The sequence below is a fragment of the Aquarana catesbeiana genome, linkage group LG09 (assembly GCF_042186555.1).
Source record: "Aquarana catesbeiana isolate 2022-GZ linkage group LG09, ASM4218655v1, whole genome shotgun sequence".
NCBI classification, from domain to species: domain Eukaryota; kingdom Metazoa; phylum Chordata; class Amphibia; order Anura; family Ranidae; genus Aquarana; species Aquarana catesbeiana.
This window is the reverse complement of record NC_133332.1, coordinates 90,072,827-90,090,748: the sequence shown is the minus strand read 5'-3', so window position 1 is coordinate 90,090,748 and position 17,922 is coordinate 90,072,827. Positions and strand designations below refer to the sequence as shown.

At 43.4% G+C, this 17,922-nt stretch overlaps 1 protein-coding gene across 1 annotated transcript; it reads right to left on the bottom strand.

The window, feature by feature from the left end:
- Positions 1-607: 607 nt before the first annotated feature.
- Positions 608-13,552, bottom strand: LOC141107899 (uncharacterized). Its single transcript, XM_073598955.1, has 4 exons — positions 13,395-13,552; positions 6,890-7,414; positions 3,648-3,729; positions 608-2,012 (listed from the first exon to the last, which is right to left on the bottom strand). The coding sequence occupies exons 1-3, from the start codon at positions 13,441-13,443 to the stop codon at positions 3,668-3,670; spliced, it is 636 nt and encodes a 211-aa protein (XP_073455056.1). The 5' UTR covers positions 13,444-13,552; the 3' UTR covers positions 608-2,012; positions 3,648-3,667.
- Between the last annotated feature and the right edge of the window lie 4,370 nt (positions 13,553-17,922).

Genomic DNA, 17,922 nt, shown 5'->3' with positions numbered 1-17,922 from the left:
TGTAAATTACGAATCGAAATGAAACAAAACTAATTTTTTTAGTTCTGCACATGTCTAAAACTAACTATAAGACAAGTGTTCAAATGTACAGTTGTTCATTGAGTGTTGGTTCCTGAAGATTCTTCAGCTGATATCTAAATTTCTCTTTGAAGTTTTTTTTAAATTTTTAAAAATTTTTTAAAATTTTTTTGCTTTTAAACCACAAAGCAGAACCCCACCAAAAAATAAAAAATAAAACCAAGATAAAAATGAATAACTTAAAATCTAAAATAATAAAACCAGCTTTTGTTGCAATAGTCAGTCAAGAGATTTCCCCCACAGTATTTTTTTCTGATGCCAGATGTCCTCAGTTCATTCCCCAGCATCATTTAACCCACTTTTTCTCAACCCTGGTCTTCTTGGATCTGCTACAGCATGTGCCTGGACTGTGAATGGAGAAGCAGCTCAGTGATAAACCATCTCTCTGTCACTCTCTTCCTATCAGCATGCTCCTTGTCAGCACATGAACTGATTGGCTTTTTGTGCTGCTTTTCCCCCTCATGCTCCAGCTCTGCTATACGGGGACTGCAAAAAGCTGATAAAAGGTCATATTCAGACACTTACACTGTTTGTGTTTAAAAAAATACATTTAATGATGTGTCATTGATTACAGAACTGCATTAATTGGAACCTTATATGAAAAAGCTTTATAATCACAATCATATATATAGAAAAATACAAATATATTTCTTGAATTTAATATACAAATTTGTTTCTATAATAGACTAAATTACCACATTGTTTAATTAAAAAAAAAAGATAAACCACTAAATTTATGGAGTCCCTTGTGTTGCCTTCCCCAGCAGATCAAAGCACAGATCGGGTGCCAATATTCAAACAAGCTCACCCAGGCTAGCAGAAGCATGTTGGAAGACAGAAGTTGGAAGCGCCACACACCAGAACCCAGCCACTATACAGAAAGGTGAAGATGCGGCTTCAACCTGAGCTCCTCCTGACTATGCCCCTCTGACCCCACCCATGGGCCTTAATCATAGAAAACCTAATCATTTACCAAAAACTGGATAATATATTGCTTTTATTTACACTAAAAATAAATGTATTTTCACTGAAAATTTGCATTTGATAAACCATTGCTCTGATATGGCGTGACATAAGTAATTGGAACAACCAACATTTTATTTTCCTGGGTCCCTGCTTTCAAAAAATATATACTGTTTGAGTTTTTTAACCGTTCTTTAGACCTAAAATTGTTATTTTATCATGTGTGCAAAAAAAAAATGCAAAAACATCTCTGGCAGAGAAAGGGTAAAAGCATTAGTTGCTCAGAGAAGAGAATATTTAAAAATAAGACATTTTTGTATAAAAGTGAGTACTCACAAAATGCAACTGACAAAAGGCCATAAACACAGTGCGTGGACATGCACAGAACACGGGGCACAGCTAGCGCGTTTCAGGGGCGTACCCCCTTCCTTAGAGCTAGGCTAGTTTATGGCCTTTTGTCAGTTGCATTTTGTGAGTACCCACTTTTATACAAAAATTTCTTAATATTAAATTATCTCTGGTAATGCACTAGGTGTGCGTGCCTTCCATTTCTGTTTTTCTGCATAAAGTACAACTTTACCAAATTTTTAGCTATTTATTTAAACAGGTATGCTGTTGGCATATACAGACTTACCTTAATTCAATTTTTTTTTTTTACAAAATATAAAAGTCTACAAAACTTATAAAGCCATTGACATTTTGCTGTTTTTGGTGGAAAAAAACACATTAAGGGAAAAATGTATACATTTGATTAAGCAATTGCAGTTTTCAAATATATTTTTCTGTTTTAGAGAAGTACAAAACAAAATATGTGTACTATAGAAGAAAAGTTTCAGACATACAAAACATTTATAGGAACATAATTTGTTATTTGATTATAAGGCATTGGAATATGTTTGCATTGTTATATGTGGTCGCTGGAGTCTTTGATGCATCTGGTATTTGCTAAAGATATTATATATTCTAGTGATCTGTAAAGAGATATAAGAGAAATTATATAAGCAGAATATAGTGCACACAAAACACATAAACTGAGAAAACAATTTAGTCTTTGCTCCAAAATCTTGGTATATGTTGATCTTCGGGCAGTGATCAGATGTTCCATTTAATGATGTTGTCATGGGGCTGTACAAGTACTTTTCGCATTTACGGGTTAAAAACCAATATGGGTTATGTAAGTATCAGGGGTTAGGATAATGTGCATTAGGGTTTAGGTCCATTTTAGCATTAGGGTCAAGGATTTAAAGGGACAGTACACCCAAACCTGATATTTCAGCTTTTGGTAGAGGATGGAGAGGTAAACTACTTGACAGTTTCCTATTTTTCTCTCAATTTGGGAAACTGTCTGTGATCTATAAGCACTTGAGTTCCCAGGTCTGCACACATGCTGTTATTACTATAATGCCCTGTACACACAATAGGATTTTCCGATGGAAAATGTGTGATAGGACCTTGTTGTCAGAAATTCCGACCGTGTATAGGCTCCATCACACATTTTCCATAGGAATTTCCAACACACAAAGTTTGAGAGCTTGCTATAAAATTTTCCGACAACAAAATCCGTTGTCGGAAATTCCGATCGTGTGTACACAAATCCGACACACAAAGTGCCACGCATGCTCAGAATAAATTAAGAAACAAAAGCTATTGGCTACTGCCCCGTTTATAGTCCCGTTGTACGTGTTTTACGTCACCACGTTCAGAACGATCGGATTTTCCGACAACTTGTGACCGTGTGTATGCAAGACAAGTTCGAGCCAACATCCGTCGGAAAAAATCTATGGATTTTGTTGTCGGAATGTCCGATCAATGTCGACCGTGTGTACAGGGCATTAGAATTCTGCTGTTCCTGTTGTAATTTATTTATTTTTTATTTATGAAGAATACATCAGGAGGGGCACAGAGAACACATAAAACCCCCAGATAGACAGGAACAGAATTTGAAAAATAGGGAGATTTTTAGGCAGAGGTCTTTTGGATATATAAAAAGATGGGAGCTGGCCAAGCCCACCAGGCTACATCTACAAAAAAAAAAAACATTTAGGTGGCCTGATCCATTAAGATTAAGGCCCCATGCATGCTACCTAAAAAAAACAAACACTCCTAGCAGCAGCTTTTGAGCATTTGTTTTCTGCTTCTAGAAGCAAATAGTGTTATCCTATGTGTTCATGCACACTATTTTAGTCTAGAGGCGTTTTTGAGGCTTCAGTTTCTAGGAGCAGAAAAAAACAATTTTTTTTGCGTTTTTGGGAGCGATTTGCCGGCAGAAAAAAAAATGCTGACAAGTCCTAAATGCTCATAAACTCTCCTAAACGCTGCTAAGTGCCAGTGCCCAGCATTTTTATTTTTTTTAAGCGGGATGCTGTTGGCGTCCTTTACATCCAGTGAATAGCTGGTTGTAAAGGAGCAGGCTGGCAAGCCGGCCACCACATCCTTAACAACGGATGAATGAGAAGAATTAGCACTTCTGGGCAATTGGGTAATTCTGCTTACCAGCATCCATCCATGTCCATTTTTGGGTGAACCAACCCTTTTAAAAAAGCCAGTGCCATAGCAAAATACAGTGTGATAGTGAGAATGGTTTGCACTCTTCTTCCAGAACTTACATTAAGGGGCCACTGGGCAATCAGCTGAGGAGAAATAATGGAAGCAGCATCAGTGCGATTATTCCAAAGAGTCCTCTGTGATCTGTGGAAAAAAATTGAATCATTGTGGGTTATTTGCTAAAGGAAAATCCACTTTGCACTGCAAGTGCACTTGGCAGTAAAGTCGCTGTAGATCCGAGGGGGACATGCAAGGAAAATAAAAAACAGCATTTTAGCTTGCACATGATTGAATGATAAAATCAGCAGAGCTTCCCCTTATTTCAGATCTACCCCTTAGATTTAGAGCGACTGCACTTCCAAGTGCACTTGCATTGCAAAGTGGATTTGCCTTTCGTAAATAACCCCCATTGTCCTGTTAGTCAATACTTAATCAAAAATAAAACAAGGTTTAAAGTGATTCTAAAGCCCTAAGATTTTTCTTTTTAACCTTAATTCAATGCTTTAAGGTAAAAAACCTTCTGTGCCAGAGGATCCAGCCCATCCCCCCCCCCCCCTACACCTACCTGAGCCTATCTCGATCCAGCACTGTGTACGAGAGAAGTGTCTCTCTCAGATCTCTCCCTCCTCACTGGGCAGATTGATAGCAGTGGGAGTCATTGGCTTCCACTGCTGTCAATTAAATTCTGTGGTGAGGGAATGGGGCGGGGCCAAGCTACTCTGTCTGTGTCTAAAGACGCAGACAGGGCAGCTTGGAAGCAAGCCTGCATGAGTGCCAACATAGAAAGTGGCTTTCTATGGGGGCACTCGCCAAAGAGGAGGAGCCAGGGTCGCCAGCGGGGGATTTTAGAAGAGGAGGATCAGGGTTGCTCTGTAGAATACCAGTGTACAGAGCAGGTAAGTATGACATGTTTAATATTTTAATTTAAAAAAATGTAAGCTTTACTATTACTTTAATGGTTATCCCCATTTCCTCCAGTATTAACCCTGATCTGAATTGTAAATAGACTAGCAGATGTGTCTTGTAAATAGACTAGCAGATGTGTGCGTGTTTATGAATAGGGACATTTTGGGAGTGGATGCTAAGTGTTGAGGGTTAGAGAGCTGAGATACTTGGAGCGCACAATGTGTACAGGGTGATCGAAATTGGTGGTGTAGTAGAGAGTGGAGCATGGAGGACAGCAGGACTGTAGTAGGAGAAGAGTGCTTTGAGACAGGGTTGGATATTAAATTATACTGGAGAAGGAGAGGAGGCAACAAAATTGCATCATGGAATGTAAAATAGAGGACTGGAAGACTAGAGCAGAGCATGCAAGTAAGAAGTAAGAAGAGTAGGCAGTGTAAATGTAGATGAGCTGCTGATGGGTCACTGTTAGTTATGACAGGCTCATCTAGTATCTCAAAGCATCACTGTATTCAAAGTGGGTCAGAACTCAAAAGTGGATACTTGCTATATTAGAGAGAACATCTACAAATGTCGATTGAGTTTAGGCAGGTACAGTTTGTTGTCTTCACTGAGGATGGCACTCAACCGCAGCGGCAGTGCAGAGGGAGAGGAAGTCAAGAAGAACATGGTTCCCCTATAGTTTCCTGAGTCACTGGGGCAGTGATCCGATTGGATGATGCCCGCCAATGTGACTCTGGTGCCCATCTTAAGTGTGGCAGAGTTTCTTTAAGTGTTTGGGTAGTTTAGTGACAGGTCACAAGTCTGTCAGGGACAATATTAGTTGCAGGGAAAAGGGAGAGATTCCAGATGACTAGTGAAAGCTTTAGGCTCCGCAATCCCCTTGGACATCTTCACATTTGAGCTCGGAAACTGCCAGGCCACATTCCGCCCTTCCAGAAAGATGCTGTCAGTTTGGCTGATGCCTGCTCTGCTACACACTGTTGGAATCTGTGAGTGTTCCCGGTTGGGCCTCTTCCCAGCGGGTTTGTTGTGAACTGTTTTGCCTTTACCTCAATACAAGTTCCTTTATTTGGACCTGGACTGGGTGTATGTTATTGCTGCCACACCAAGCTGCACCCACTCACATGTGCAAAAGTGGTACCCTGAAAGATTTCATTTGTTTCAAATTCCTCAATATACAGTATATAGCAGTGCACTCCAGTGCCTACAGCCTTATAATTCTATCTGCACTATGAGATCATCTACATCACTGCTGCCTCTGCCTGCAAGCCTCACCAGATTTGTTCTGCAGAAAGCTGTACCTGAGGACCTACAGTGTAGACATCTATTTGCTTCTGTTTCATCCATTATGTACTTACTGGATTTCTCCTGTTATTTTTTGATTAGTCAGTCATGATATCACCAGGCAAGAGGGGAAAGGAGGGGGGGCAACTCTAAGGCCCCTTTCAGATGGGCGGACTGCAGCTGCAGGTCAACCTGCTCAGCGGGGAATCTGTCTGCTGATCCCCGCTGTGCAGGCGGATGACAGGTCCATGTCCACTCCGCTGATAAAGAGGGGACACGGACACAGCCCGCTTTCCTCTTTAGGCGCTTGTATGGAAACAGGCCGCCTGTCCTTTCAATCGGACTGTCATCAGATCCGATCTGCCAGATGGATGGGAAACGGATCCTCTATCCATTTGTTTTTAGCAGATAGGATTGGACTGGATGTCAGCGGGTGTCAACGGACATCCTCCGCTCCATATAGGGCAATGGTTGGTCCACTTTGGGTCAGCCTAAAAAACTGACAGGCAGACCTGATTGGTCCGCCCATGTGAAAGGGGCCTTATATGATTAAGGAAAGTCCTGCTTCTATAAAAATGGCAGCCTTCCCACACATACACAGTGCAGAACAAAGCACAGTAAGTCAGTAATGGGAAAAGAACAGTTGCTGGAAGCTTACAGACAACACTGGTGTCTGCTTTTTTGCCCTCTAATTGCCAAGTTTTTGGGCACAGCTTACACAGTGCAGGTCCTCTTTAACAGCAAGCTTTTCCACAGCCTAGTAATTACCTTGTAATAGTAGCTGTGACATTATCAGTGTTAGTCTCTACAAAGAGCAGGGCTGTGGGTGGGTCCCAGCAGTCTCCACCCACTACAGGTTGCCTGCAAAAAACTACAGGATGGGGCGGAAACAAGACCAGTCATCCTGCCCAAGGAGAGAGAGCAGCAGTGACCAGTCTTTATTACAGGAAGCTCCTGCACAATGGCTAAGTTTTACACTGCTTTACTGCACAGGTCTGGAAGAAATACACAATATACAGCAAGACTTAAGTAAGAATACACATGCCTCTTGTATATAGACAACAGTTGTTATCCTGGAATTACCATTACTTTCGCCTAACATTTTTTTACTTACACAGTGTAGATTGTCCATTCCTGGATCCGGAATGCCCACCATTCTCTCCTCCATTAGGCAATGTAACAGTGGTGGCAGCTATGAGCCGAATCTTAACATTTGAAGTGTTTCCGCTTACAGCTAGAGATTCTTGTTTGTTATTGTCAACATAATAGTAATCTAAATCTAGTAAAGCCTGGCCTTCTCCTGCAGTCTTGTTTTGGGGGGAAATAGCAATTCTGTCGCCAATAAGAATTTGTATTTGAAGTCCGCCAGTGACTGTGTTAGAATAGTTGTATGTCTTATCATTGTAGCTTGTGTTTGCGAACACTGTGACCAGCAGCTCTGGATCAGGGCACGGGTCGATGGAAAGCTCTGTGCACCTAGTTTCATTCTTCTCGGCTGTAATGGCAAACCGAAGTGGGACATCTCTGGTAGAGATCAGCGGACGAGACACAATCTGTGCAGTTTCCAGTTGGGACGGGGCTACAGAGACCTGGGTGAACACATTCATTCGGCGCACAATCGTGGTTGTTGCGGTCTGAGCTGCGAGAAAAATTAATGACATTAACATGTTTCTTAAAATGTAACTCTTTTGAAGTAAATTTTCAGAGATGTTTACAGTATATACACAAGAGCTTCTAGCAAAAAGATTATTGTGTCCTTCTGCTGCTCCCAGAATCCCATTTAATCTTTGCTTGGTTCCTGACACGTAGCTGAAGCCATGTGCTGTGTACAGTCATAGTGCTGGGACAACAATGATGTGTAGCAACTAATGAGAGTTGAGCTTTTCAGTTTGGAGTAATCAGAACAAGGTTATTACTGATTCCAAATGGGAACTCTTGGGTTAAGGGTCTATTACTTAAAATATTAGGTTTACTGTTCAGTTAGGAACTCTTCCTTTTGTTAGCGGGCACACCTGCAGCTTTCGTGATCACCCATGCTTGCCTATCCCCTCCCACCTCACTATTGGCCTATCACCAGATCTTCCAACTTTCTAATAGCAAAGAGGGACAACTTTTAGCATAAAGTAGGCAAAGGACACATCCCCATTTCTGAGGACCATGAAGAATTAATACACAAAAAATGATTAATTAAACCCACTAGTGCATTTATTACCACATTTACAAAAAAATAAAAAATAATCTCAAAACAGTTAGTAGATTTACATGTAGAAAGCTGAAATTAGATACAAATCTTGACTTTTCCTGTAGAGGTTATAATGACGCTAAATTATATCCTTATTCTCTGTAAATAATCCATACACATTCACTACGTAATGGCCCTGTAATCTATTTTTAATAAAATCTGTTATTACTGTGTTTTTCTGCTTCCTAGTTATGTCCTCTGTGAGCTCCCAAACCTCTCATTTCCCCCACACTTCTGTTTGTTTGGATTAAGCAGTTGCAGTTATGTGTACTACTCCATGCAAACTAAAATATGCCATAGTCCATAGCCCATCTTGGGAGTGAGCAAGAGATGGTGGCTACATTCCTACATACTGAGGGACCATGAAGAATGAATTACTGAGTTTTGTGACAGGTTTACTTTAACCATATGCCAACCAGCCGCCGCAGTTGTACTGCGGCACAATGGCACGGCTGGGCGAAACGACTTTATGTAACGTCGCTTTGCCCTGTGGCCACTAGGGGGCGCGCACGCCTCCGGCTTGCCCCCCGAGCCGATGCGAGTGCCGGAGGTCTCGATCACCGCTGGGCTCCCACGATCGCGGCTGAGACACGGAGAACCGGAAACTGTGTGTGTAAACACACAGTTTCCGGTTCTCTGTGGGGAGAAGTGACAGATCGTCTGTTCATACAGAGTATGAACAGCGATCTGTTATCTTCCCTGCACAGTCCCCATCCCCCTTCAGTTAGAACACAAACTAGGACACACTTAACCTCTTCATTGCCCCCTAGTGTTAACCCCTTCACTGCCAGTGACATTTTTACAGTAATCCATGCATTTTTAATCGCACTGATCGCTGTATTAATGCCAATGGTCCCAAAAATGTGTCAAAATTGTCCGACGTGTCCGTCATAATGTCGCAGTCACAATAAAAATCACAGATCACCCCCATTACTAGTAAAAAAAAAAAATAATAATAAAAATGCTATAAATCTATCCCCTATTTTGTAGACGCTATAACTTTTGCGCGAAAAAATCAATATACGCTAATTGCAATTTTTTTTTACCAAAAATATGTAGAAGAATACATATCGGTCTAAACTGGGGAAATATTTGGGGGATATTTATTATAGCAAAAGGTAAAAAATAATGCGTTTTTTTCAAAATTGTCGCTCTTTTTTTGTTTATAGCGCAAAAAATAAAAACCGCAGAGCTGATCAAATACCACCAAAAGAAAGCTCTATTTGTGGGAAAAAAAGGACGTCAATTTTGTTTAAGTGCAACGTCGCACGACCGCGAAATTGTCAGTTAAAGCGATGCAGTACCGAATCGCAAAAAGTTCTCTGGTCAGGAAGGGGGTAGAATCTTCCAGGGCTGAAGCGGTTAAAGCGGATGTAAACCGCTGGAGGTTTTTTTTTTTTTTTTTACCCTGCAAAGGCATAATGTGCTAGTCACAGCACGGCGTCTGAGGAAATGTCACGGATGGCCGTTTCTTCAGAGCACATGTGCCAGTGATGTCACTGGTTGTATGTACACTAAATATCTCCTAAACGGTGCAAGTTTAAGAGATATTCTTATTACCTATAGATAAGCTTTATTATAGGCTTACCTATATTATTTCAGATACTTATATATAGGCAAACGTAATGCATTGAAGTTCCAACTTTAAGGGATTTTTAGACAAGGCTGCTGTGTTTTTATGACTAGAGTGATATTAAACCCAATAACAAAAATGTAACATATTTCAGCTCAGCAATCCTTAAAGTATTTCTTAACCCATTTTTATAAGTCACTACCAGCCACTCGATTAGAGGCTGGCATAGCACACTATGTTAGTCATTTTAAAAAACGAGTATTGTAAATACCGATTTTGAGCTGTCTTCAGGCCGGTCACATGACTCGCGGCTGCTTTACAGCTCTGATGGATGGCTTCTGTGGGAGGGACCATGTTCTCCCTCTGACATCAGCCGGGGAGATCACATGGCTGCTCGGCTGCTCTCGCAGAAGCCATCCATCGGAGGTGTAAAGCGGCCGCGAGTCATGTGACCGGCCTGAAGACAGCTCAAAATTGATATTTACAATGCTCGTTTTTTAAAACAACTACATAGTGTGCTATTCCAGCCTGTAATAGAGGGGCTGGCAGTGACAATTTTAGTTTATTTTTTTCAATAATAGTGGTGGGGGGGCGGAGATAGGCAAGAGAGGGAGCTGACAGGCAGGAAGGAGGATGTGAGGGGGAGAGAGGTGAGCAGAGGGGACAGCAGTGTATGATGCAGGGACGCACTCTGACCACGATGGTTAGGGCTCAGCAGCCCTGATTTTCATGGTCAGCGCAGAGAGGGGATACAGGAAGTGGCAGATTCAGGAAGTTTTTTTACAGTTTAGAGGGGGGCAGATTACACAGCACAAGCACTCTGCTGTTTAATCTGCGTTAAGGGACCAGGATCTGTATATTTTTTTAACAAACACTTTAAGGCTCCTTTCACATGATCAGGTCCATAGTTTGTGGACTCTATAGCTTTCCTACAGACTAAATAATAAACACTGATTTGGGTTATTTTCACCAAAGAAATGTAGCAAAATACAGTTTGGCCTAAATTTATGAAGAAAGATTATTTATTTGCAAAATTGTATAACAGAAACAAAGAAAAACATGTTTTTTACAGGATTTTTGGTCTTTTTAAATTTATATAGCAAAAAATAAAGAAAACCCAGTAGTGATTAAATACCACCAAGAGAAAGGTCTATTTGTGTAAAAAAATGATAAATATTTCATATAGGTGCAGGGTTGCATGACCGTGCAATTGTCATTCAAAGTGTGACAACACTGAAAGCTGAAAATTGGCCTGGGACGGAAGGGGGTGAAAGCGCCCGGTATTGAAGTGGTTAACATAACAGCCAGACAACTAGCATGTCCAGAAGGAGAGGTCAGCAGTGACTTCCTAAATAGTGATGGGCTAGATGTTCGAGTCGATGTTCGAGTTTGTTCCTAGAACAAACAAACATATGGGGCACTCACAGGAAGTTCGACGGCTGCAGAGCACCCCATAATGCACTGCGAGATTGCAGTGCATTGAAGGCTGCTGATTGGCCAAAGCATGCACCTGACCTGTATGCTTTGGCCAATCACAGCCCGATGTGCTGTGGGAGACATGTTTGGCCAAAGGCAGGGTGCCTTTGGCCAATCATAGCTCAGGGGCCAAGTCCACGCCCTACACTATATGAGGGTGCTTACACGGCGGCTGTGAATAGTGTGAATTAGAGAGATTAGGCAGGGTAGTTAGCGGATTGAGGGTGCAGTCAGTGTAGTATATATAATACAGTGCAGAGTATATAATGCAATCAGTGTAGTATATATAATACAGCGCAGAGTATATAGTGCAGTCAGTGTAGTATATATAGTGCAGTCAGTGTAGTGTAAATAATACAATGCAGAGTATATAGTGCAGTCAGTGTAGTGTATATAATACAGAGCAGAGTACATAGTGCAGTCAGTGTAGTATATATAATACAGTACAGAGTATATAGTGCAGTAGGTGTAGTATATATAATACAATGCAGAGTATAAAGTGCAGCCAATGTAGTGTATATAATGCAGTGCAGAGTATATAGTGCAGTGCAGAATATATAATACAGTTTATTGAAGTGGTTAAGGGGAATCCTATGACAGAATTAAGAAAAAAATGGCGTGGGGTCCCCCCAAAATCCATACCAGATCCTTAGCGAACAAGCGCCCCCCCCCCCCCTCGAACCATACCTTGTTGATGGAGACAAGGACCTCATCCTGACAACCCTGGCCAGGGGTTGTCGGGGTCTGCGGGCAGGGGGCTTATCGGAATCTGGAAGCCCCAGGTCCAGCCCCCCCAAATGTGAATGGGTATCGGGTACATTCACCAAAAAAGTGACATCACAGGACGTCAGAAGGGGCGGGGTCACCCGGTTACGTCACCGGGTGGCCCCGCCTTTTGCCTATATAAGACCTGTTAAAGCAAAGAGACAGCAGTCGGCAGGAGGCCTCCCATGGAGGCAGAGTGTTTTGCATTTTTGCTATTTTTCGGGTCCATCGGGTGGCGTGATTGGCAGTGGATTTACAGGGGGCTTCCAGATTCCGATAAGCCCCCGCCCACAGATCTCAACAACCACTGGCCAGGGTTGTCGGGAAGAGGCCCTTGTCCCCATCAACATGGGGACAAGATGCTTTGGGGTGGGGAGGCGCAAAGCACCCACCCCCCATGTTGAGGGCATGTGGCCTGGTACGGTTCAGGAGGGGGGGAGGTGCTCGCTCGTCCCCCCCTTTTCCTGACCTGCTAGGATGCATGCTCGGATAAGGGTCTGGTGGAACCCACACCAATTTTTATTTTTTTATTTTGGCATGGCATTCCCCTTAAAATCCATACCAGACCCAAAGGGCCTGGAATGGACTGGGGTGGACCCCACTCCGTTTATTTTTTGCATTTTTTTTTCATCTATATTGCTGGGAGCCAGCAATACATTACAGCTGCGAGCAAGTTTAAATTACATTTTTTCCTTTAGAAATGTCATTATTGCTGCGGCATGTTCTCTACATCACACGGCTGCGCCACTTTACAGGCAGACTATGGGGACCACCTCTGGCGCGATATTTAAGGGAATATTTCATTTTTATTGTTTCACTTTAAGCATTATTAAAATCACTGCTCCTTTAAAAACGATCATTTTTGGATTGATACATGTCCCCTAGGGCAGTACCTGGGTCACCATACACTTTTTATGGCAATAACTTGCATATAAGCCTTTAAAATGAGGACTTTTGATTTTTCATGTTCATGTCCCATAGACTTTAATAGGATTCGCATGTTCACTAGAACTTTTTGGCTGTTCGAGGTGTACTGGTGTGAACCGAAACAGGGGGGTGTTCGGCCCATCCCTAATCCTAAAGCATAGGTTCATAAAGTTTTCTAAAATAGGCTGTAATACGTTATTTTGACTTGAAATTCAATAGGAGATAAATGGCAACAAATACTGAGAGCATAAATAAGCTGTATGAAAAAACAAACAAAACAGCTAATAGTGATTAGAACCTTTATAAATATCCACATCTAGAATTATAACTGATGAAAAAAACAGTTCCAAATTATTCCAACGAATCCTATTTTTTAGCAGAAGCCTTATGATGAGATTTTACCCTAGAGGAACAATATGGAGGTAGAGAATTCTACACTGCCAGGTGTTTATGTTAAAATGACTTTTGCAATATGCACACAAAAAAAAATCTACATATTTTCCAAGTTGAATAATAATGTTTTAAACAAGGGTAAATGCTGCATTAATACAAAACTGTTTATATTGTTGCCTTTATTGGTAACATTTAAATAATTCATGAATGCAAACATTTTTTCAGTTATTCTATGTCTCTTACCAGCTACACCCAGACCTAGAAGGATGAAGATTGTCAGACCTCGGTCCATTGTTGAAAGTGTGTCTGGGAATTTTCTTTTTCAGAATGACTTAGCAGGACTGCGATCTTCCTAAATACATATACTAACATGGTCCCTCCCCCAACCTATTCTCAAAGAGACATCTTGCCAGTATTGGTCATTCCGAAAGCTTGTTTAGAAATGTTCAGTGTTAAGCAACATGTTGGCTGTGACTCTTCTTTGGCAGTTTCATTTTGTAATACCCTGTTTTGATTTCCTGTTTATAATCATAGTTAAACAAATCAATTGCCCATAAGTTCCAACTGAAAATTTGATAATCCCCGGTGCGAACCATTGGGTTCATTACACCACATGATATGGAACCAGTAATGGGAGTCCTTTGCATGCCATACAAGTTCATGTCTGTGCTTATGGGGCCTCAGTGGGCCACTGGTTTCCTTCAAGTATGCTGCTTCTTTGCATGGATAAATACATTATAATGAGTAGGGATGAGCTGAACCCCCTCCGGTTTGGTTCGCACCAGAACATGTGAACAGATGAAAAATTTGTATGAACTTGTGAACAACGTTAAAGTCTATGGGACACGAACGTGAAAAATCAAAAGTGTTCATTTTAAAGGCTTATATGCAAGTTATTGCCATAAAAAGTGTTTGGGGACCCAGGTGCTGCCCTAGGGGACATGTACCAATGCAAAAGAAAGTTTTTAAAACGGTAGTTTTTTCAGGAGCAGTGATTTTAATAATGAAACAATAAAAATTAAATATTCCTTTAAACATCATGCCTGGGGGTCTCCTTAGTCTGCCTGTAGTGCATCTTTCCCATGTTTATAACAGTACTGCAGAGAAATGGCATTTCTAAAGGAAAAAATGTTTCAATTAGAAATTGCTCGCGGCTGTAATGTATTGCCGGATCCCGGCAATATACATAAAAAATCATTGAAAAAAACAGCATGGGTCCCCCCAGTCCATACCAGGCCCTTTGGGTCTAGAATGGATATTAGGGGAACAAAAAAAATGGCGTGGGCCCCCCCAAAATCCATTCCAGGCCCTTCAGGTCTGGTATATAATTTAAGGGGAACCCCACGCCAAATTTAAAAAAAAAAAGGCGTGTGGCTCCCTCCCAAAATCCATATCAGACTCTTATCGGAGCACGCAACCTGGCAGGCCGCAGGAAAAGGGGGGTACGAGAAAGTGCCCCCCTTACCAGGCCACATGCCCTCAACGTGGGGAGGGTGCTTTAGGGTCCCCCCAAAGCACCTTGTCCCCATGTTGATGGGGACAAGGGCCTCATCCCCACAACCCTTGCCCGGTGGTTGTGTGGGTCTCCGGACGTGGGGCTTATCGTAATATGGAAGCCTCCTTTGACAAGGGGGCCTCCAGATCCCGACCCCCCCTCCCATGTGAATGGGTATTAGGTACATTGTACCCCTACTCATTCACCAATAAAAATGTCAAAAAAGTAAAAACGACAGGAGACAGTTTTTGACAATTCCTTTATTAAAAAAAAAAGTGTCCCGCGATGTCCACCCATCTTTAATCATGGCCCCGACGGAACCGGAAAATAGAAAAAAACAAAAATACTCCGCCTCCATGGGAGGTGTCCTTCCGACTGCTGTCTTCTCACTGTGACAGCTCTTATATAGGCAAGGGCGAGGCCACCCGCAGATGTAACCAGATGACCCCATCCCCCTGACAGCACATGCCATCAGAAGGGGCGAGGTCACTCGGTTACATCACCGGCTGGCCCCGCCCTTGCCTATATAACAGCTGTCACAGCCAAGAGACAGCAGTCGGTGGGACGCCTCCGTCGAGGCAGAGGTTTTTTTTCTTTCTATTTTTTGGGTCTGTCGGCGCCATGAAGATGGATGGACATCATGGGACACTTTATTTTTTATTTTTTAATAAAGGACTGTATTGTGGTTTTTACTTTTGGACACTGTTTTTGGTGGATGGGTACCATTCACATAGGGAGGGCGGGATCTGGGGGCCCCCTTGTTAAAGGGGCTTCCAGATTCCAATAAGCCCCCTGTCCGCAGACCCCCACAACCACCGGGCAAGGGTTGTGGGGATGAGGCCCTTGTCCCCAAAGGGGGCTCCCGGATTCCGATAAGCCCCCCTCCCGCAGACCCCGACAAACAACGGTCAGGGTTGTCGGGAAAAGGCCCTTGTCCTCATCAACATGGGGACAAGGTGCTTTGGTGTGGGGTGGGCCGCAGGGCGCCCCCCTCCCCCAAAGCACCCACCCCGCATGTTGAGGGCTTGCGGCCTGGTACGGTTCAGGAGGGGGGGGGGCGCTCGCTCGTTCCCACCCCCTTTCCTGACCGGCCGGGCTGCATACTCGGATAAGGGTCTGGTATGGATTTTGGGGGACCCCCACATTTTTTTGGCGTAGGGGGTTCCCCTTAAAATCCATACCAGACCTAAGGGCCTGGTATGCCCCGCGACGAGGCTCGCAAGGTGTCAATCTCGCTGATAAAAGCGGCGAGATTGACTTCCTTTTCTAGTCCCGTCGTACCCGAGTCACGTTCAAAATGAACGGACTTGTTCATGTGTGGGCAAGTCCGTTCATTCGGAAAGTCTGTCGTAACTCCGTCGGGAAGACCGGTGGACATAGTCCACCGGAAAGTCCAGTTGTGTGTAGGCAAGTCCGTCCGTAGTCCAGTCGTGTGTAGGTAAGTCCGTTCTTAAAAAAAGTCAGTCGGAAGACTGTCAAAAGTCCGTCGGAAAGTCCGTCGGACCAGTCTGGTCAGAAAGTCCGCCCGTGTGTACGTTGCATTAGTCTTACCGACATAAAAGCAATTACAGGTACATTTCATCAGGTAAACAATACCAGGAGTTTGGCATGTCACTCTATGTCTAATTCTATATATTTGACCAATTGGTATTTCTATCTCGTTATTATTCAGCATTATATTGCAGTATATTATAGTGTATCCATGGAGTGTGTCTGTGTAGTGTGAGTAATCAAATTAAAGTGCACCAAACACCACCTTACATTGATTAAAGTGCATCTACGTACAGATTTCCACTTTTTTTTTACATTTGCTTATAAGCACCGCCCCCTCCCTCCCTCTGGGAGGACAAGGAGAGGAAAACGTTGCCTTGGCACTGTAAGGGGGCCAGCAACAAATGTGTCCACAGGCAAAGGTGGATGTGGTGGTCAGTCCTCAGGCAGGGCATAATTTCCTCTGTTTAGTGAGTTTGCTCGTGCTATCCAGCCACAGCATGCAGAGGAGGTGGTGGACTGGCTTACTAAACCTTCCTCGTCCTCTTCATCCTCTGTCATGCAAGCAGAGACAAGTGTGCAGTCCCCTGCAGTTGCCAGAGTGGATAAACCTGCCTCCTTGTCCACATCTATTCCTGCCATAGCCCCAACATCAGCCATTGAGGAGTCAGCTGAGTTATTTGACTGCAGCGTCGGCCACTTGCTCCTTGATGATGCCCAGCCATTACTGGATTCAGATGTTGGTTATGAGGTTGAGGATGACAGGAACATGAGCCTAGAGAGAGGGAGGAACACTGGTAGACAAATGTTCCCTAAGCCGCAGTGTATTGCCAAGTTGTCCCCAGTGGTAATGATGAAGATGGAGGAGATGGAGATAATGACGATGAGGTTACTGATGCGACTTGGGTGCCAGATAGAGCAGAGGAGGAAACTGAAGGTGAGGGGTCACAACCGCAAGGAGGTTGACATCAAGAAAGAGTAGAGAGCAGCCAACCTATTCCATCACATTCTGCAGCTGTTATCTCCCGGCCCACTCCCCAAAGCTCAGCTGTCTGGTGGGCCTTTTTCAGCACATCTGCAGCAGATCGTACTGTTGTCTGTCCCTCCTCCTCCTCCTCCTTACCCACTTCAGTCTGCCCCGCTATACTGAGTCATTACCTCTCAGCAGTCTCCACTGACAGGGTTGATGGTATAGCACAGGGTGTCCTAGGTCCTAGCAGCACATCTGCCAGCAGTACACCACCAGCTGTAGAATGTAGCTGGCAAATTTCTCTGCCCCATCTGCTGCAGTGGAAAAAAAATACAGTCCCTGCCACCCACATGCCCAGCTTCTAAATGCAAGCTTGTTAAAGCTGTTGGCTCTCCAACTTCTGCCTTTCAGCCTGGTGGATTCTGCCCCCTTCCGTGAATTCGCACAATGTGCTGTACCACAATGGCAGGTTCCCAGTCGCTACTACCAGCAAGCATGGTAAGGGACGATATATTTTGTTCACGGCACACTGGGTAACGCTGCTTGCCACTCGAAAGGATGCAGGACAGGGCTCTGTGCTGCAGCTTGTTGTGCCCCCATGTCTCTATAAAGTTGGTGGTGATAATGCCAGACCTGTGAGATCTATCCCCTCCTCCTCCTCTGCCACCTCCATGCCCTCCTCTGCAGAATTGTCCTATAAACATCAGGTACCACCTAAGCGTTCAAAGGGCTATTCCCAGAGTCAGGCTAAAAGGTGCCATGCAGTGCTTCAGCTGGTGTGTTTAGGGGACTGGAAAGACACCGGAGCAGAGATT

Bases quoted from the DNA above. Each gene is read 5' to 3' on its own strand.
- LOC141107899 (XM_073598955.1), bottom strand. From the start codon at position 13,443: ATGGACCGAGGTCTGACAATCTTCATCCTTCTAGGTCTGGGTGTAGCT. The intron at 7,415-13,394 runs GTAAGAGACATA...TTTTTCTCGCAG, and splicing joins TCTAGGTCTGGGTGTAGCTG to CTCAGACCGCAACAACCACG. The intron at 3,730-6,889 runs GTAAGTAAAAAA...TTTTTTCCACAG, and splicing joins GAATGGACAATCTACACTGT to ATCACAGAGGACTCTTTGGA.